Below are 19,772 nucleotides of genomic sequence, written 5' to 3'. Positions count from 1 at the left end.
TTGGGGAGAAGCATCCCTATTAGATCCAGAGGATATTCTGCAAAGGAAGGGCCTGGAGAGCAGGGGTGGGGCCATGGGATGGGGGGGTGCGGCTGGAGCTGGGCAGCATCTTCCTGGAGACAGAAGGGTGGGAGCATCACATGGGCCCCAGGGTCTCTGGCACTGACCGAGCTCGTTTTCAGAGGCGAGCTCCGTGATGTTGAGGGGTGCAGGGCAAGGGTCCCCTATCTCCAGGCGTAGCCTGGCTGCCCGGTCCACCCCAGACTCACGGCCTTCCAGTCCGGGCACAGCCCCTCCTCCGCATACAGCATGTAGTCGATGCGCCTGCCGTTGCCCTTGAGCAGGTCCTTGCGTCCCTTCTGGCCCACCCCGGGGCTCTTGCTGGTGGGGAAGGCCAGGTACTCCCTGCGGCCTTCCTCGCTCTCCAAGACCCTGCTCGACACACAGGAAGGCACAGGAAGCAAGGTGAGCCCCTTGCCCCCTTCCCCAGGCCCCAGATCCTGAGTGTGGAGCCACGTTCTCTGTTTTTGTTTTTGTTTAAGATTTTATTTATTTGAGAGAGAATGAGAGAGAGAAAGCACGAGAGGGGGGCCAGAGGGAAAAGCAGACTCCCTGCTGAGCAGGGAGCCCGATGTCGGACTCATCCTGGTGGGACTCATCCTGGCGGGACTCCAGGATCATGACCTGAGCCAAAGGCAGTTGCCTAACCAACTGAGCCACCCAGGTGCCCTGGAGCCATGTTCTCATCCCCAAGTGAGAGACAAGCAGGTCAGACCAAACCCAGTGTAAGATCTGTCTTCCCTGTGGAGCCAAAAATGGCCTGGGGTGGAGGGAAACTCGGTGTGAGCCTGTGAATTCCTGGCTGAGCCGTGCCACTCCAGAGTCTGTCCAGGAATGTCCCATGTCCACTTTGGGCTTAGCTGTGGCTGAAGTTTGGACACAGCTTTGCCCAGAACCTGGGGCCGAGTCAGGGACAGAGGTGCACAACAGGGCTTTGCTCGGAGCCACTGGGGGGCCTGTTTTGGGAAAGGGTCTTTGCAAGGAACCTCAGAGACTTCTCAAGGTCCTCAGACCTCCTGGGACTATTGTTTCAGGTCAGCAGGGGGCTGGGCGAGGCAGGAGGGCACCCATGCCCTATCCCAGTACTGGACTCCTGGGTCCATCTAGCTCTGAGCGGCTGTGCCACCCAACCCCTGAGCTCTCCTCTGACATGACGATGATCACCGTGGGCCCCAGGACACTTTGGGGACCAGGCATGCTGAGAAAGGAACAACGTGGTGGTGGTGGGGCGCCTGTAGGAAAAGCATGTGACTCTTGATCTTGAGGTTGTGAGTTCAGGCCCCACATTGGGTGTAGAGGTGACTTAAATTAAGTAAAACTTGGAAAAAAACAAAAAACATAGGATGTGTCTGCCATCCCATTCCTCGGAGGAAGGAAACTATGTAGGTGCTTAAGTGTGGGTCAAGATTCTACACGGTGTGCAAGGTGCTCAGGTGGGGTGTTAACACCCTGAATCCAGGTCTTTTGACTTCCTGTCTGCTGTTCCCTTCCTGCCAGGTTTCCTCTGGAGCCTGAGCACCCGCGGTGAAGAGCCTTCACGGGAGACTTGCAGAGGGCAGGCGCTGACAGACACCGCACAGACCCGCCAGGCTGGCTCATGCCCGGACCCATGGAAGGGGCGCCTGGACGCGAACAGCCAGCAAACATGGGTTCCTACAAGGTCTTTATCAGCCCTGAGATAAATACACTAATGACATGCAGAACATCATTACATCTCAGAAATATAATCCATTACTGTCCTTTGCCTTTGATAATTAATTCCAGCATCAATGATCTAAGAGTTACTGATAGTCATTTTTTAATCATCATCTCATAAAAAGATAATTTTCTCGGCATAGGATGATGTTTCAAATTTAGTCTATAATCTAATTAATTGGCTCAAATTAGCTGTGAGGAGCCACTGCCATGACTCTGTGCAGTCTCAGGCTGTGAGTTATAAATTGGTTCTGCTGCTGGCCTCTCAAATGTGCCCTTTATGGAAGTCTCATCAGATTCAAGTATGAAGTTCGGCTGGGATGGAACTGTCTCTACTTCGAAAACACTGGTCTGTGTTAGCTCCGCTCGTATTTTAATTTGCCTGATTTGTGGCTACCAGCTGCCAGGGTCCCTGCAACACAGGCCATCCCCACAGCCCTTCCACAGGGATCTCGGCAGCCCTGGCCTCGCCCCGAGGGTTTCTGGGCCCTTTCCTGTTCCTGGAAGTGCCTCAACAGGATGGGGCTCAGGGCAGGCTGAGCTCTTCCAAAGTGAGCCCGGACTCTGGTGCTGATGTAGGAAATGCCACCTTGAGCCCCTCGTCCTGGTGGGAGGCTTCTCCGTGGGTGGACCAGCCCCCTGGGGTGTGAGGGTGGCCCAGTTTCCACCCACCCCAGCTTCAGTCCCTGAGGTCCTCACAGGCTTCTTTCCCATGGAACTGTGTTCCCTGCTCTGCCCGGCACAACCCAGCTCCCCACACCAGAGTTGGGGCTCAGTGCTTATCCCAGCCCCGGGAGCCACCCTCCCCTGCCCGACCGTGGCGGCATGGCCGCTGGCTGCTTACTTTTGCAGATTGTCAGGGGTGCACACTTCCTCGTCGTAGAGGTTGTCTGTGTCCAGCAGGGTACCTGGGAACGAGGAGGCGAGAGTGATCACTGTGGGCAGGGCCCAGCCAGCCTCTAGGAGGGCCGCCTCCCTGGGGTGGGAGGTCTGAGTGAGGCTTCAGGCCTGGGCAGCTGACTGCCCCTGCCCCTTGCAGTGGGGTCTTGGGGGCAGGGCCTGAAGTCTCCCTGGGAAGCCTGCGGGGAGCCCAGCCTTGGTGTAGTGTCAGGCCTCGGCATGGAGGGCTCAGGCCTCGGCGGTGCCCCTCCCCTCCCCCGGCTCCCCTTGGTGCCCCCACCCTCAACCCTCTGCCCCCAGCCCCAGCTCACCGATGGCCCAGGACTTCTCCTCTCCGGGCCCCAGGCGGCAGGGGTCCTTGTAGTGTGTAAACAGGGAGTGCTGCTGCTCCAGCTTGTCATCTGTGCAAGCAGGGAGAGGGGGGCTGCTGTGGGGCGCAGGATGTCTGTCCTCAGGGCTGCCTGCCTCTGCTTCTAGTCAGTCACGCTGACCAGATGCCACCGAGTCCCTCGGCTAACTGCCTCTGGGGGGCTCTGAGGTCCCAGATGAACCATGTTTCATTTGTCACTGGTTTTCTGTGTCCTTGAGAAAGCACCCCCCTCCCCAACCCCGGGTTGAGCTATCCTTCTGAGGACAGTGGTCGCTGTCCCCCTTGGGCTCCCTCTGGGTGCTCCTGCCTTCACAGCCCTGGGTGCCCAGGCTGAGTGAGGAGTGACCCTACAAGGCTCAGAGGGAGAGGTGACCTGCCCTGGATTCTAGTTTGTCCGGCCAACTCATGGAGCCAGACACCCCCTGGAAGGAAGGACAGGCACCAAGTGGGGCCTGACTGGGTGGAACTCTCTGGCAGCCTCTTCCTTTGTGTGCCACGTTCCCACCCTGACTCAGGAAGATCCCAGGAGCACCCAGCATTTGGCGCTGGTCCCAGGCATGTGACTTCGAGGGCACCGCGGGCTGCGGCCAGGGGCTGTGTGTTCCATGGCAGACACTGTTCCCCCACCCACCCTGGAGTTGCCACTATGGTCAGGGGTTGATTTCCGGGTCAGGAACCGACAGAAACAGCTGTCACCAGGTGAGGGCACCACCTTGTGCTCCAGGTGGGACCTTCAGGTGTCCTGCCTTCACTGAGGGCTAAGCCTGAGCTGACAGACCCCATGTCACTCACGCATCTTTGGTTTCTCCTGGGGCTTCGGCTGCTGTGGAAGGAGCCCAGGAACCAGTGGGCGGGGTGGGGTGGGGTGGGGGTGGGAGTGGGGGTTCCTCCCATCAGCTCCTTGGGCCGAGGGAAGCTCAGAGCTGCCCAAACTCCCAGGAGGTCCCTGAGATCAGCGTGATCACCAGGTTAGTTAGTTAAGTCAATTATTTAAAAGTTTGCCCATGATCAATTTTTAGTCTTTTAGCCTAATGGTTAAAGGCATAATTGCCAGGGTTCAAATCCCAGTTCAACCACGTCCTGGCTCTGTGACCTTGGACTAGTGACTGGGCCTGTCTGGGTTTCTGCTTCCTCTTCACCCCTGCAGATTAGCACCATGCTCACTCTCAGGATTGTTCTGAGATTTAAATGAAACAGCGTTAGAATTGTGCCTGGTGCAAAGCAAGAGATGACTGAGGACTTGGTGGGTAGTGTTAGCTGACTCGCGCATAGTCTGAGTGTCAGAGGCCCCGAGGCTTCTTTGTCAGAGGTTCATTTTTAGGGCATCTCTTTGTCTCCAGTAAGGAGGCCTCTGAGCTTTCTAGGCAGAGCGTGGGCTCTTCTCATTTTAGGATTTCTAGGGGGCAGAGAAATCCTAGTCTTGCTAATATCTCACCCACATGCTCACGAGGAGCAGGAAGTTCTTCAAGCTGCAGAACCCAAGCCTTTCCAGCCATGCCTGGAGCCCATGCCCGCCCCAGCAGCCAACCCGACTGGGCAGGACCACCGCCTCACCCGAGGAGCAGTTGTCAAAGTTAAAATCTCCGCAGATGACATCAAATGCCACCAGCTCCTCGGGGTTGGCTGTGCTGGACGAGGAGGTAGATTTTCGGAAATCAGCCAGCCAGTCCTGAAGCAGGTCCAGCTGCTCACACCGGATGGCACTGTCCTCTGTGGGGCAGAACCAGAGAGATCAGATGGCAGAGCTGCAGTCAGACCCCAGTCAGGCCCCGGCGCCGGCCCCAGCCTGCGGCGGGGAGGACTGCCCACCCCCTGGAAGGCCCGGGCCACCAGACCCTACCTGGCAGGGCATGCAGGTGCGTGCAGGAGATGTACCCAACAGTTCTTTGGTCCTGAGGTGTGCTTCCCACCTGCACCTGTTGGGGAGGAGGTGAGGTATTGATGAAGTCATCATTGCTCTGAGTACAAGCCCATCTGTCAGCTCCTGGCTCGACTTGGGCTCAGGTAGGAATAGCACATGTCATGCTTCTAGGAGCTTCTGGTCCAGTGTGGGAGGCAGATGTATCAAGAAATACCAATCTCTGGCATGGTAAGCGCCACTAGCAATTCATGCAAGGCTTTATAGGAGGAAAAATGCAGAAATCCCCGCTCATTTCTTCCCTGTCCTGGTGCCCGGAGTGTCCACGTGGATGACCCTCATGTGCTAGCCCCTCAGTTCCTTGTCCACTCCCGTGATGGCTCTTTCCCCCTTCCCTTAGTCACAGCCTAGACCTGATCCCACCCTGCAGCCCGTCCCTCCGAAGTCGAAGTCAGACTCCCCTCTGGGAGCAGCCGAGCCACAGAGCCTGACACCCTTCCCAGCACGGAAATGACCCTGTCTCCCCAGCCTCTGCCCCTGTGGCTTCAGGAGAAGCCACTTCATCTGCTTTTTGGCAGTGGTTCCTGTTGGTTCCCTAATCTGGGATGACAGCTGTGGCCTGTGTCTCCATGGCACCTGTGTCATGGGCTGACCTCAGGTGCCCCCTGGCCTCTGTCCAGAGCCCAGTCCTCCTTCCTCCACAGCAGCCTCTGCAGGCCTTCATGCTGCACTCCCCCCAGACCTCAGTCTTTGCCTCCTGCTCACTAAGAGTCCCCAGGGGGTGGAATGGGTCTGGGGGCTCCTCTGAGACTCCCTGCCCAAGTGCAGAAGATCCTGGTGGGCTCTCTCCACAGGCTGGTGTCACATCACAGACAACCCGAAACAGCCGTCCGTGGTGACCGTGCTGCAGGCCTGAGCCATTGTCGGGGCTGTGGTCGTGGAGGTAAGTGATGCTGCCCAGCCGGCCGCTCTCCCAGGCCCTCTGGCCACGGCCCAGCTGCTGGAGGCCAGAGGGGGACATTGCCCCTCCCCTGCCAGGCATGCTCCTTTGGATCATCTGTGGATGCCTTTCCCCAGAGGTCTCTTTTCTCGCTGGGCTTTCCTCCCACCTGAACCTGAGCAGTCTTCCCTGAACTTCTTTAATCTGCTCCAGAATGGGTTTTCTATGAGATCCTGGACCCTGGGAACCATCCAGGGAAGGTGACTGTAGAGGCCAGTTCGTGGCTGGGGGACATATATCTGCTGAACATGACCCTGCCCATCCCCCAGCTAAGAGTGGCCTGGACTCGCCACCGCTGCCACATCACGGGCCCTCCTCTGACAGCCTTGGGAGGCTTCCCTCTTTCTTGTTGCTGCCAAAGTCAGGTAGGCATTATTCTCCATCTGGGTCTTCACATCATTAAGCGTTCTTAGCTTTCTATAGCTCTTCATCTCCTTTCCCAGTCTGGATGGATGTACATATCTCCTTTCCCAGCGCCCAGAGAGATGAACATCTGGTGACTTGAAAATGGGCAGTACAGCCTGGTTTGGGGCTGCTTATAAAGTCCCATGTTCACCATTCACTTCTTGCCCACAATCCAGATCCAAACCTCGGCCTTTCAGTACCGCCATCCCTGCAATGTCTCGGGAAATCACATACCATTGATGTGCTCTGTTGCAAAAACACAACACGGTTTTAAAATCACAGTGCCCCCAAAGGCCACACGGTGGCGCCCTTGCCCCTTGTATTCCTGGGGCAGTGCGTCTGTTCCCCCTGAATAATAATAAACTGAGCACTAGTGCTTAGCGTTTCATGGACACTGCCTTGCTAGAGCCTTACAACAGGTCGGAGGGTTATACAGCTTATACTAGAATTGGCTTGGGGTCATGAGGCTCTGTTGGCTGAGGCCGGTTCACATCAGATATTTGCTGCTGCAAGCCCAACTTCTCACCCTACTCTCTGCTGCTTTCTCAATTTCTGGTGACTTGGCAGGCTTTTCACCCATTCGATGGTCTTAGTGTGTCAGCCCCTCACTCACTGGGCACTTGGTGTTACCTGCCTGTGCTAATACTGGGGCAGGGACAGTGGAGGTACCACTCAGCCCTCCCCCCACCCAGGAGAACAGCCCGGGAGGGAGGGAAGACACAGCAGCAAGGCCCCCCGCTGCCTGTCCCTGGGCGCAACTTGGCCCCTCCCGTGACTTCCCTGCTCTCTGTCAGTGCTGCAGCCCCGTGAGCCCCGTGAGCTGCCAGGATCCGCTTCCCTACGTGCTTGGACTGATTGATTCTGCTCTGGCTCGAGTCCTCGGGAGTGGCAGAGGTTTGTGTTTCTCTTGCAAAAACAAACAATCACACCGAGAGGCTGTGCCTCTTAGTCCTGGTGGGCAGAGCCTGTCCACAGAGAAGGGGCCCAAAATCAGGCTCTCCGCGACGTGAGCAGGAGCGATTCCAGTCCCTTCCTCCTCAGGGTGCACAGTAGCAGGAAAGCGCCTTTTCCTCAGGCATAGATGTGTCACAGGGGGAGGAGGGATGCAGATGAAGGGAGCACCGACCTCCACCTGCAGCCAAGGGCCTGACCCCTGGCCTGTCTCCCAAATCCTCATTTATTTCACTCCTCCAGGCAGGAGAAACAGGCCCGCTCTCACCAACAGATGAACTGGGTCTGCTGTGCATGGGGCTCAAATGGCCCATTCTCATTTCTGTCTGACTGGAGAGACAGACAGCAAGATGGCTGGGGACCAGGGCTGAGGGTCCCACAGAGGGAAAGCTGGCTTGTGCTGGCTGTGCTGTGGAAGCTCCACAGAGGGAGTGTGGCCAAGCCAGGGTGGGGCCAGGACAAGGGGGGCCGGGTATGGAGGCCCCCCGGGCGAGTGGGGTGCCGGAGCAGAGCCCAGGGCAGGTGGGCTCACCTTCAGCTGGGCCCCTCCCTGAGGCAGCAGGAAGAGGGCAACAGGAGTCAGACCTGGGGGGGGAAGGGATGGGGTTGGGAGGGGAAGGACAGCCCCAAACACAGGCAGATGCGGAGGAATGGCGGCCTGGGCCATGATAGTGCAGCTGGGGCTGGGCGGGGTGGACCCAGACGTATTTGGAAAGTGAAATGAGGAGCCTGGATGCAGAGGCTCAGGGCACAGGGAGGAGTCAAGGTGGGCATGGTGGAAACTGGCTGATGGAGATGGGCAGATGATCAGTGAAAGGGGACTGTGTCCAGGAGGCAGCCAGACACAGAGCTGGGGGCCCGGGGGAAGAGATGGGAGCTGGGACAAACTCGAGAGCCCTCAAGCAGGTGTGCACGTGGAGTCTGGGCAGCGACTTCCCCAGGTGGGTGCGTGGGGCTGGCATGGTGACCACGTGGAAATGAAGAGGCCTACCCATGTGGGGTTGGGTCGCCCTGCTGTGGGGGCTGCCAACCCTCAGGTAGGGCTGAGAGCTGGGCAGGAGGCAGGAGGCAGGAGGCCTGCCAGGTGCTGTCAGATCTACGAGGTGGGAGGGAAGTTGCAGACAGGATTTTATGTGGAATATCTTGATTTTTAAATGTTGGCCGACACAGGGGCGCCTGGGTGGCTCAGTCGTTAACCGTCTGCCTTCGGCTCAGGTCATGATCCCAGGGTCCTGGGATTGAGCCCCGCATCGGGCTCCCTGCTCGGCGGGAAGCCTGCTTCTCCCTCTCGCACTCCCCCTGCTTGTGTTTCCTCTCTCGCTGTGTCTCTCTCTGTCAAACAAATAAAATCTTTAAAAAAAAAAATGTTGGCCAACATAGGAAGCTTGTTGGTGTGGACCAGATTAAGCACATCTGCAGAGCAGTTTTAGGCTAAGGAGCAGAGGGAGCATCAGCAGTTAAAGGCTGGGCAGGGGACCAGGGGCCTGGAAGGAATGGCCAGAGAGGTGAGAAGAATGTCCGCAGTAGAGAGACCGTAGAGACTGTTGTGACCCTGGTGGGCATGGTGGTTGGGGTGCCAGACCAAGGAGGGAGATGAGGGTGTGGGCTGGGGGCAGGGCCAAGGGGGTCCCCAGCCTCTGAACCATCTGTGGTAGAGTGGGTGGGAGGGAGAGGGTACACTCTCCTCCTGAGCTTGACAACACATCCCCTCCTTCCCCCAGAAAGTCACTCCAGCTGCTGAGACAAAAATATATCCGAGGAACAGAACATTGATGAACCATATGCCAAAATGGGGAGGTAAGAGGAGTTCACTCAGTTTCAGCATCTCAGACTGTGAGAGGAGAGTCAAGGATTCCCAACTCTGGGCCTGCAAAGCCACACAGGAACCACTGAGCACTCTGGACTGGGGTCTGGGTCCTGCGTCAACTGGCCAAACGTTGCTTCCCCAAACTCTGGAAATGCTGAGAGTGGCTTTTGCGTAGGGAACAAAAAGTCAACACTCGGTGCGTTGTCAGGCTCAGTCGAAGATAACGGGTAATGACCAAATTACCACGGTCTAAAAACTCCTGCAATTGCATCCAAATTAGCAGAAATAATTATGATTCCCTTTAATTAGTGGCTACGGGAGCGAAGCCTTGGGCTGGTGGGCAGAGTGCCTGGCACGGCAGCTGCGTGACCGCCGGGAGGGAGGGCGCATCTGGCCAGTGAGGCTGCGGGCCTAAGCGAGCGGGCGTTGGCCCCTTCGTGGACAGGGGCCCCCTGCCTCCTCCTCCTCCCTTTATCACTGCCACCCTCACCGCCGGCACCGCAAGGACCCCCCAGGCCTCAAGCTCACTCCCGCCCTATGAGTGGGCACCAGGCTGCCCCCACTTTACAAATGAGGAGATAATGGCTCAGAGATCTGAGGAACTTGCCCGAGAGCACCCGGCCAGGCCTGTCTGAGCCTGGACCCTTGGCCCTTGTCCCTGAGCTGGGTGCCCACCGGTTCAGCTCCATGAAAGGCCTCGCCTACCCCCAGTCCTCCCAGAGTGGAAGGACCTCCTGGCTGCAGCCCCACTCCCACCCCCGCCCCATGGCTCTACCACAGGCTGACCTGTGCCCCAGGGCAGGGCCATGGCCTCCTACCTTGAGAAACAGCGCTCCTTTGGAGGCCAGGCCGTCGGAGCGCCGCCCGTTGGGGTAACAGTGATAGGCCACGTCCATGATGGGGTAGCGGCTGGCAAAGAAGAGGCCGCTGTTGAGACACTTGAAGCTGCAGCAGCCTTGGCAGCCGTAGACCCCGACGTCGTACAGAATGTACTCAAAGTAGCCGTGCAGCTGGTCTTTCAACTTGGCGGCTGCCCGCTTGTCAAACACCTCCTGCAGACACAGGAAGTCCAGGTTGGCGGGGAAGAAAGCGGACACCTCGTGGTCAAAGGCCTCATCCGGGTGCCGCCTCTTGCGCGCGGCCGCCTTCTTCACCCCGGAGGCCTTGTAGGGGAGCTTGCTGTTGGTGGCGCCCGGCTCCCCGCTGCCGCCGCTGTCTGCCGCGGCCCGCACCTTCACCAGGGACTCCCTGGAGGCCGAGGGGCTGCCCAGGCTCCCCGAGTCCCCGTCCCGTTGACTGTGGTTGGGCGTCTGGCCCTGTGGGGCTCCGCCAGCCCCATTCCTGGCTTGGCCCCCAGTGGCGGCGTCATCGGCTTCGGGGGGCCGGCCCCCCTCCTCGCCTCCGCCTCCGATGCGCACGATGCAGGCGTCCTCCAGGCTACCGCCCTCGGCCGGCTCCCCGGAGGCCGGGCCGTTGGCAGCCTCGTCACCCTTGTATTCCACAGAGGCCGTCCTCTTAATGCTCCCAGGGACGGCCCGGGCCACGCCATCGCTGCCCTGCGGTGACACCAGGCTGCTGAAGCTGGCCGCGCTGATGGAGGTGTTGGTGGGCGAATCAATGTAGATTTTGATCTGGGGCCGACTGGCGCCGTTGCGGATTCTCTGCCCGATCTCTTTGGCCCGCGCTTGCGTGTTGAAAACATTGTTGAGCCTGGCCAGCGAGTCAGGGAGGAGGCAGAGGTTGGCAGTGGCAAAGCAGAAGCTTTTGCCAGGACCCGTACCCTTCCATTCACTGAGCAGGGCCGCCCCACCGGCCGGGCCCTTGTCCTCCAGCCGGGAGTAGATGTAGGGTCGGCGGGCGGACTGCAGTGGGGACCAGAGGAGGAACCCGACAAAGGCGAAGGGCAGCGAGGCAACCAGGAGGGCCAGGTAGACGGGCGTGAAGAGCACGGTGCAGAGCAGCTGGAGGTAGCACGGGTCGTCCGCCCGCTGGCGCTTCTCGTAGGTGGTGGGGATGAAGGAGGCCACGAGCCGGTCCGCCAGCCAGTAGCACGGGAAGAGGAGAGCCCAGGACACGGCGTGCAGGGCGGACAGACAGCTATTGGGAAAGGGGGCCGTGTACAAAACCATCGCAGCTCACTGGGCGCCGCGGCCGGCCCTACTACATGGTGTCCGTGGCAGCCCGGGCACTTTCCTGCGGGGGGTGGGCGGGGGGGGGAGCAGGTGCAGGAGGGGTCACCTCCTGGTGAGCTGCGTCTCCGGGCGGTCAGTGGTGAGTGTTGGCCAGCCAGTCATGGTTCACCTCAGGGGGCCATACTGGGCCACTGGGGCCTGCAGGGGAACCTGTAAGACAGAAGATAAGGGGGCTTTACTCATCCTTAGGGGAGCTGGTTGGATGTGAGGCCACTCTCTCCCTCACCCTGTTCCTGCTTCCTCCATCAGAAGCAGGAGTATTCTGTTTGCCTCTGTGTGTTTGGTTTTCTTGAAGTAAACAGCTTGGTGACGTGACCACGTCTAGCTGTCCATCTTGATCCTGTAACCTAACTGCTCAAAAACAGACCCCGGATTTTGGAGGGTCCTAGCTTTGTGTGCATTTGGGAGGCAGGCTGGGGATCCTGGAAGATGCCTGGGCCTGACACTGGCCTGGAGTAGCCAACAGCTCATCAGGAGCCAGGGGTGTGCCTGGAACGGGCAAGGGGTGACCCTGATGCAGAGGAGCCTCAAACATACCCGCTGGTCACTGAGTGTCCTTCAGGTCAGAACAGAGAGGGAGCAAACAGCAGAGAAACGGGGTCAAAGAGTCCTAGGGTGCAGGGCAGTGTGCTGGCAGGAGGACCCCTTACAGGCGCCCTACCCACAACCGGGCTCTCACTGTGCTGATCCTGCAGCATCAGCCCACCCTTGCACTCCCACCCCAGCTGACTCCCACCAGAAATCCCTGACCAGCCAGGATCCTGGCACTGCCCGGGCCTTACCAACTTCCGGAATGTTGGTCCCCGTGACTTTTGGAGAAGCATCCTGGGGCCGTGAGGATCTGGCCCAAGCTTCTCCCCTAAGCCTGTGATGCAGCCCCGGGGCCCAGCTGAGGCCCACAGCTGGAGGAATGAGTCCCCCCACCCCCCCAGAGGCGTGAGCCTCAGACCAGGCCTTAGGGCCCTGCGTAGCAGAGGCCCCTAGCTGCAGTTACTGCGCTGAATGTAGAATCAATAAAGACAAGAGTCTGGAGTGTTGGCCCAGCCTTCAGGGACCCATGGGAGATCATTCTGTGGTGAAGCTGGTATAAGCATCATCTCAAGTCTTCATTACCTGAACTGTTGGGGGGTTCACTTCCTGATCACCGTCTCCCCGACCCAGTCTAGCCTCTGCCCTGGTGCCATGGGGGTCTGTGCCCATGTTCCATCCATCCTGGCCCCACCGCCTTTCTTCCTCCTGCCTCCCTGGTCACTGCAGCCAGGACCTGGGTGCCATCCGGGTTCTGCCTCCCCCAGTCCCCACATCGCATCCGCCCCACTCCTGGAGCCCCTGGGCTGGTCCACGACTGCATCATGCTTCACCCGCTTTCTTGGCTGCGTCTCCATCAGGCCATCTTCCATTCAGTGGCTCGAGGGATTCTGTCTGGTCTGACTGTCCCTCAGATACCCCAAACCCTCGGAAGCCTTTCGGGGCCCTTTTTAGGCGTCTTGTCTCCTAGCCAGGTCTGCCGTGTCTGCAGCCCCATCTCCCTTGTGCCCAGTTCCCACTCGGTGGGATGTCGTTTCCTGTCCGTGCCCTGCCCCTCACCTAGCTCACCCCTTTTCTTCTAGACCTAGCTCAGAAATCACCTCCTCAGAGAGGCCTTTTTGCTGCCTTTTGTCAGCTGGCGTAGGTACCTCCACTGGGGGCTCCTGTCCCCATTGTGCATGGCCTGCACTCTGCAATTCTAGGTCATAAAAGCTCATGGAACATGGCCACCTCCCCAGCAGACTGGGAGCTTCCTGGAAGAAGGGGCTGCATCGAGGGCATGGTGGGTCCTGGGGCGACACCAGCAGGAGCTCAGGAAATAGGTGGGTGAATGGAGGTCAATCTGCACTGCCTCCAAGCCTGAGGTGCCGGGGGGGGGGGGGGATTTCCCGGATGCACCTGTCACCTAAGGGCACTCCCATGGCCACGTCTCCAGGGCTGATTTAGTGGGGACGAGGTGCTTGTCCCAGACCAGAGCTTAATGTCTAAAGATGAACTTTAGCTGGTGTCTGTGTCTGGTTCTGGAGAATACATTTCACAAGGATTTTACTTTCTTCAGGGGAAATCGCTTTGAAGGAAACACCGGAAGGTTACAGTTTGGAGAAGCAGGTGTGTCTACTCAGACCACAGCTGTCTGGCCAGGAGCCATGGGAAACAGTTCCTTTGCAGACAGCTCTGCACTGCACCTTGGTTTAATTTGGGAAAAGCATGCCATCCGCCTGTGGGCAGGGGGACCATGTGGCTTTGTCTGGTGCTGTAGCTGCAAGGCTTCTCACTCAGGTGCGGGCAATGAGGCTCACCGTCAAGGATGTTGGTGAGGGCAGAGGGCCAGCCTTCCCCCTGGGGCAGGGGGTGGGGAAGCTATTTCAGAGGATGGGAGGAGACTCCTGACATCCTGCTCTGGAGTCCCAGACCAGACAGTGGCCTTCACCACCTTCTCCCAACCCAGCCCGAGTCCTGGTCTCCGAAGGCCAAGTTCTGTGTGGGGGGATGCCCTACCTCCATGGCCTTTACTTTGGGGTCTGCTGATTCAGGGGTCCTGTGAACTGAGGCCCTGAGACCAATTTTATAATGACAGTGGCTGAAATTGGAGGGTTTGTTGCAGGCCTGCTGACCCTCTGTGCACGTGATTTTTAACCCCCCAGCAGAGCTCTATCACCTCTGTGGCCCAGAGCTCATGACTCAGTACTTAGAGGGGCTGTGGCTGTCCAGTCCTCCCATGCCTGCCATCTGCCAGAGGTACTTATTCTTTCTTTAAAATCCCAGCAGTTTTATTTGAGGGTAACCCGAAGTTGGCTGCCCCCCTCTGAGCTGGTGGGTTTCGCTGCCTTCGGCCCAGCGTGCATGCACACGGCAGCCTGGCTGGAGTGAGAGTGGCAGGAGAGGGCACAGAGCCGCCTGCACCAACTGGACCTACAGGAGGAGGCAGGTCCCGTCCCTGCAGGTGGGGAGGCTGGGATGGCGTTTCCCAAGCCTCCAGCAGCCACTGCAGTGGGCACCAAGGTGCTGGGGGTAGGGGTCTAGGCCAGACTTCTGGGGACACCCAGATGCCACCCCCAAGTGCATGGAGGGGGGCCCGCTCCCAGGTCTTCTTAGCTCTTTCCTCCTCTTCTTTGTGACCCAAGGTCACCAGCCCGGCCAACACCATCTTCACCTGAGTGCCCACCCCACCCCGTCACTGTCCCCCTGTCTTCCGTCTCAGGCCACAGTGTGCACGGAGGTCAGAAGAGCCTCCTAAACAGTCTGATTACATCCTCCCTTTGGCGGTCCTGTTGTCTTGGAGGAGAAAGTCCAGTCTCCCAGTTTCTGTCTAAGGGCCCTCTGTGCTCCTGTCCCCCTTTCCTTCCCCAGCCCCACCCCGGAAGGGCCCCTAGCACCTCAGAGGTGGATGCAGCCTCGCTTCATCCAAGGGCTCCTGAGGAAAATTCCCAAACCTTCTGTTCTCCCCTGTGGCTCATCCCTAACACTGGCCGGGCAGGGTGGGGATCTGCCACCAGCTGGGACAGAGCTCTTAGTAGGGCCCGGTCCCCTCTTCAGCTGTCCTGTGTCCACCTCACTCATGTTGGGGCCCCAGAAACCCTTCTGGGCAAGTTCCCCCCAGCCCCGCCTGCAGCAGCAGTGAGCGGCCAGGCCTTGTTCTTTCTTCCTCCCCTGGGCTGGTCACAGGAATGTATTTGGTCTCCATTCAGGCATCAGTGGGTTTGAGGCGGCTGGCAGCCCAGGGGGCCCACCACATTCCTCCGACATGGGGCAGCTCTGAGCCTCCCAGCTCTTCATGGCTACCTGGGTCCCCCGCCCAGCCCCCTCCCCTGCTCGCCACCCCTCAGCACCCGGGGCAGAAGGGGCCTCTGGGTGCCGCCCACCCGCTCCGCAGGCAGGCCCTGCATCTGTGCCCAGGGGCTGCTAACACAGTTGACACAAAAGGGTTTGCTACCAATGGAACCAGTTTCTAAAGCTCTGTGGTTAATTATTTTGTCTCAGTGAAATGAAAGGAGGGTAAACAAACAACAACACATTAATTAGTCTGATCTACACTTTCCCCATGAAAGAGGGGAGTGGGAGCTGAACACCAGACGCTGGGAACTTCTCGGCGAGCCTTAGAGTCCTGGGGGGGGGGCGGGGGGGAGGCGGTGGCTGAGCGGGATGCAGCACAGGCGCCCAGTCTGCACCCCTAGGCCTTCGTCTCGCCTCCGACCCCTCGCGGGGCAGGACATAGTGGGTGGCGGGGCCCAGGCCCTGCCTCCACCAAGGAATGCCTTCCCCCACCCCTCCATGCCCCAGCTCTCCGCTTTCCTGTCCCGGAGCTGGCTTCTTTACCAAGCCAAGCCCACCATGGGCATCTCTGATGAGGGTGACATACGTGCTGAGTGGTAGTCACTCAAGCCCGTACGCTGGATTGAGCTTTCAGTTTCCTATTTTAAAGTAACAATCACTCCTGGGTTTCTCCCCATTGAAAGTCCTGGTGTGGGGCTTCCTGGTTGCTCAGGATGCCCGATCCTCCTCCCCTGCCCCAAGGTCATGGTCTCCAGAGCTGAGCTTGCGTCCCAGACACCCTCAGGTCCTCGTGGTCACTCCTGAGCCCTAGGATGAGTATGGGGGGCTACCCAGTGCCCCAAGGGAAGGGTCCTGGGAGTCAACCTCAGGCTTGCCACCTCACTCCCAGCTGCACTGCTCACTGCTCAGCTTGGGCTCGGGGACAGGCTCGCTGAGCCTATCTCGTTATCTCTGACATGGGGGTAGCAATACCAGCCTCCCAGGGCTAATTGTGAGGCTTTATCCTTCCCTACCTCCCCTCCTCTTCCTTGTAGGATCTCCCTGACCACACCTCAGCTGAGGTTGACTCCTGTGTGTCCTGGCTGCTCACACCCTGACCTGTGGATTCGGTGGATTTTAAAGAGGGGACAAGCTGGTTCTGTGCACGGTGCTGGGGGCAGCCGGAGCCCACCCACCAGCCCTCTAGGCTCCTCACTGACCTGCAGTACCTTCAGATCCTCAGGGACCCATCCATACCATTCAGGCTGGAAGTGCCGGCCTTCACTAACGTGTTCCTTCCCCTACAGCGAGGACTGGACTGGGCCCGACCGTGACAAGGAGCCTGGGCTACAAAGCCATGACAGACAGAGGGAGCAGATCGGTTCGCAGGCTGGTCCGGCCAGGAGGGGAACTTGCCCGGGAGGCTTGGGGGCCAGACAACCGTAAGTCCAGATGGGAGAGGAAGAGGTGGTCACAGGCTGGCCTGGGAGGTCACAGGCCGGTGACTCCTGGGCAGGTATGGGGTGTTGACAGAGAGAAGCTCCACACCAGAGTTGCTCCTGTGGGTTACTGGTATCTGTGGGGACCTGACCTGCAGCCACCACAGCACCGGAAGGGGAGACTTGGACGACTCCAAGGCCTGAGCTAAGCCAAACCTCCTCCCGATACACCTCCCTGAGGGCTGGGAGACTGGCTGATCTGCTATCCCTTGGGGAGGGCGTCGCAGGAATAGAGCCTGTCCAGGCCTGTCCTATTTGGTGTTGAAGATGGCGGGGAGGTCCCCAGCAGCCTCCTTGGGTAAGCTGCAATGGACAGGCTCTCTACTACTGGATACCAAGTGACCCTGGCCCCAGGACAGCCATCCCATGTCCCATCTCCCTGGGAAAAAACGGACCTGGCAGGCACACTGCTACACCAGACTTGCTGCACAGAGAATCACAAACGGTTCTGGGTGAATGCTGACTTTGAATTTGAATTTCTCCTGCAGTAGGAAAGCAAGCAAGCCAGCCTAGTTCTGCTGGCCAAGGCAAGCGCTGGCCCCAAGGAAGCTTGAACCATCTGGAGGGATCTCTGAGCTTTGGAGAACTTTGGGGAAGTTGAGGAGGGTTGGGAGTTGCCCCACGTTGGGGGCAGGATGGGACCTGTCCCTCCATCATAGCCCTTCCCTCTGGTCCTCATGTCTGCTGAGCCCTCTCTCATCCCAGCAGCAGGGCTGGGAATCCTGGAACAGAGGGACCTTCTCCCATCCTCTTTGTGTCCACAGGCTCATGTCTAAACAGGCACTGGTCCAAACCCCAGGTTTCTGCAGGAAAGACTGAAAGGACTGCTCCAATCCAATTACCGGAATGTGCTCGCATCCACCGGCGGCGCCGAGATTGGGCCGGCCCATTTCTGCCTGGATGCCTGCTGCCCCGGGGGTTGGCATAGCAACGGGGAGCTCTGAGCTGCTGAAACTTGGAGTCAACTCATCACTGGGAGGACAAAAAGAAAGACTGAAGAGGATGCCTTTCTAAGTGATGCAGGTCAGACAAACCCAGGCTAATCCCTGAAAGCCACAGAAATGGGGTCTGGGGTCTGGCATGAACACATGTGCAGTAGCAGCAACTCCCAGTGACCTAGGCATGCCAGGTGAATGCCCACTGACCCTTCCAGATCCAGAGCACCTGCCCCCTTCTCTCTGAGGCCCTCCCCAACTCCGCCATCCCTCCCATACCCTCCCTGCTCTGCATGCCCCCCAGCTGTCCCTCTAATCAGGTGCCTGGCTCTCTGCACGTCGGGCCCCCACCAGCAGCCTGGGAGCGCCTGATGAAGTCTCTGGCACCAGCACAGGCCCAAGTCCTAGCCTGCTGCACCCCTCCTCCAAGGGGAGAGCAGTGAGCCACACTAGGTCAACTGACACCACAGCCCCCTGACCCCAAGGTGAATGGTCATAAGACCCAAGCTAGCTCTCACTGGTGCTCTTACTGGACCCCTCAGGAAAGAGGCCTGCATTTTCTCCGAGCTGGAAGCATTAAGAGCCTGAAGCTTCTGGAGCCTTCCTTGAGAGTGAATCTAATTCAGAGGAAAACAGACCTTAGGGCTGGAAGGAGAGAGTCCTGGTGGCACTTTGAGCTCCAGTTTCCCCGTGCCTGAAGACAGCACAACCCCCAGACTTTCTCATTCGTGAGTTAGCAAATTACCCTTTTCTTTGCTCTGGTCAAAGTTGCATTTCTGTCACTTGCCACCAAAGGGATCCTATCTAATATATACCAGTGACCCGATCTTTCTAAAACTCCATTCTTAACAGTTTGTCTCCTGGGCGAACTTCACCCCTGGCCTGCCCACTGGGCACAGGGGGCCTTTCTCCTGAGTCCCTGAAGGCCCTGTGCCTGAGGTGTGTGCCCACATGATTTGAGCATCCCTCAGGAGCTAGCACAAACTTGGTGTCAGACGTGCCAGGTCCGGGTCCTCCTGCTGGATATTGGACAAGCTGCTTCAATGCGCTGTAGTTTGCTCATCTGTTATGCATACAAATCTCCGTCTCTCTCTCTCTCTCTCTCTCTCTCACTCTCTCTCTCTCTCACACACACACACACACACACACACAAGCTCAGGGTATGCACAACACTTAGCAGGGCACCCGCCACATCTCTAGTAATATCTTTGTCACTATTATGACTGTTAATTTCCTTGCCGCAGAGGACCCTCAAGACACAGCTGGAGCCCTCTAAGTTTGCTCCTTGTGTGGTTGGTTGCTTGACAAGGAGGGTGCCCCGCTCTCCCAAACAAGGGGTGAGGATGGTGCAGGGGGGCAGGGGCCTCCATCTCCGGGCAGGACTGTCTGCTGGGGGCTGCTTGTGAGCCCAAGTCATAGGCTTCTGCAGAAACCAGATGCAGGCAAAGCGGCCATAAAATTTTCAAAGAGACACTTTCCATGGGAGCTATTAATGTGTCATGTGGTTTCTGAGAATAGGAACAGGCTGCAAGTAGCTCCGTAGAGCTCCTTCAATCAGCCAGCCTCGGCATTTCCATGTCAGAACTCAGAAAGCCCAGATGAAGCAGATTCTTGCATGACTGGAAAGCAAACCTCAAGCCACATTAGAGGTATATGTGCCAGGAGCGCTTGAATCAATTTAATAGTTCAAACGACAGTCCTCCTGGGCGTAAGACCTTGTGCTGCGGTGACAGGGGACAGTCGCCCTGAGACCATGGGCTCCATCACAGGATGGGGCTGAGTTTGAAGATCTGGCCACCCTCCCCTCTCCCGTCTGCCATTCCAGAATCATGCACTGGTGACCAGAAAGGGGCCCACTGAGGAGAAGGCTGGATGGCGTCTGGAACCTAAATCCCCACCTGAGCCATCCTGAGTGGTGGCGTCTCTCATTCCCACGTGCCCTGTATTACACTCAAGAACCCTCCTGCAGCCATATCTGTTTGCCTGGGTCCGCTGGAAGCTGAAGCCCACAGGGCTCCTGCCAGTCCTGTGCTCTCATGGACGCTGAGCCCAGGGTAGGGGGAGACTGGGGAGAGGGCTGCCTCCATGATGCAAATCGGATCTAAGATCACTCTGTTCCAGTGTCTCCTCCTTTTGGGCACTGAGGGCAGCTCCCAGGCAGGACTGGAGCAGGCAGTCGGAACTACCAAAGAGGCGGCTTTGACGTCCTTAAGCAAGGTCCAAACCAGGAGGCCACGGGCCCACCACCGAGCAGCTAGCCCGGCATAGTCCTCCCGCCCCAAGTGCTCTGAGCCTGCCCACGTGCTAAGGTCTGTGCCTG

At 58.5% G+C, this 19,772-nt stretch overlaps 1 protein-coding gene and 1 long non-coding RNA gene across 5 annotated transcripts in view; one reads left to right on the top strand and one right to left on the bottom strand.

Moving 5' to 3' along the window:
• SMPD3 (sphingomyelin phosphodiesterase 3) overlaps positions 1-19,772 on the bottom strand; it is an 83,636-nt gene that overhangs the window by 3,012 nt on the left and 60,852 nt on the right. For 3 of the 4 annotated variants that reach the window (XM_036109165.2, XM_078063711.1, XM_036109166.2), the window contains 6 exons: positions 9,865-11,388; positions 4,866-4,941; positions 4,580-4,735; positions 2,967-3,056; positions 2,600-2,663; positions 270-432 (listed from right to left, as the gene is read on the bottom strand). In XM_036109165.2, coding sequence (XP_035965058.1) covers positions 270-432; positions 2,600-2,663; positions 2,967-3,056; positions 4,580-4,735; positions 4,866-4,941; positions 9,865-11,175 — 1,860 coding nt within the window. In that variant the 5' untranslated portion in view covers positions 11,176-11,388. The remainder of the gene's footprint in view (positions 1-269; positions 433-2,599; positions 2,664-2,966; positions 3,057-4,579; positions 4,736-4,865; positions 4,942-9,864; positions 11,389-19,772) is intronic. The other variant, XM_078063713.1, reaches the window with a different exon arrangement.
• LOC118546456 (uncharacterized) lies at positions 307-1,799 on the top strand. Its single transcript, XR_013444418.1, has 2 exons — positions 307-768; positions 1,558-1,799. It is a non-coding gene; the product is annotated as an uncharacterized LOC118546456 (long non-coding RNA).

This window comes from Halichoerus grypus, chromosome 15 (genome assembly GCF_964656455.1).
Source record: "Halichoerus grypus chromosome 15, mHalGry1.hap1.1, whole genome shotgun sequence".
NCBI classification, from domain to species: domain Eukaryota; kingdom Metazoa; phylum Chordata; class Mammalia; order Carnivora; family Phocidae; genus Halichoerus; species Halichoerus grypus.
This window is presented reverse-complemented; position numbering and strand designations above follow the sequence as displayed.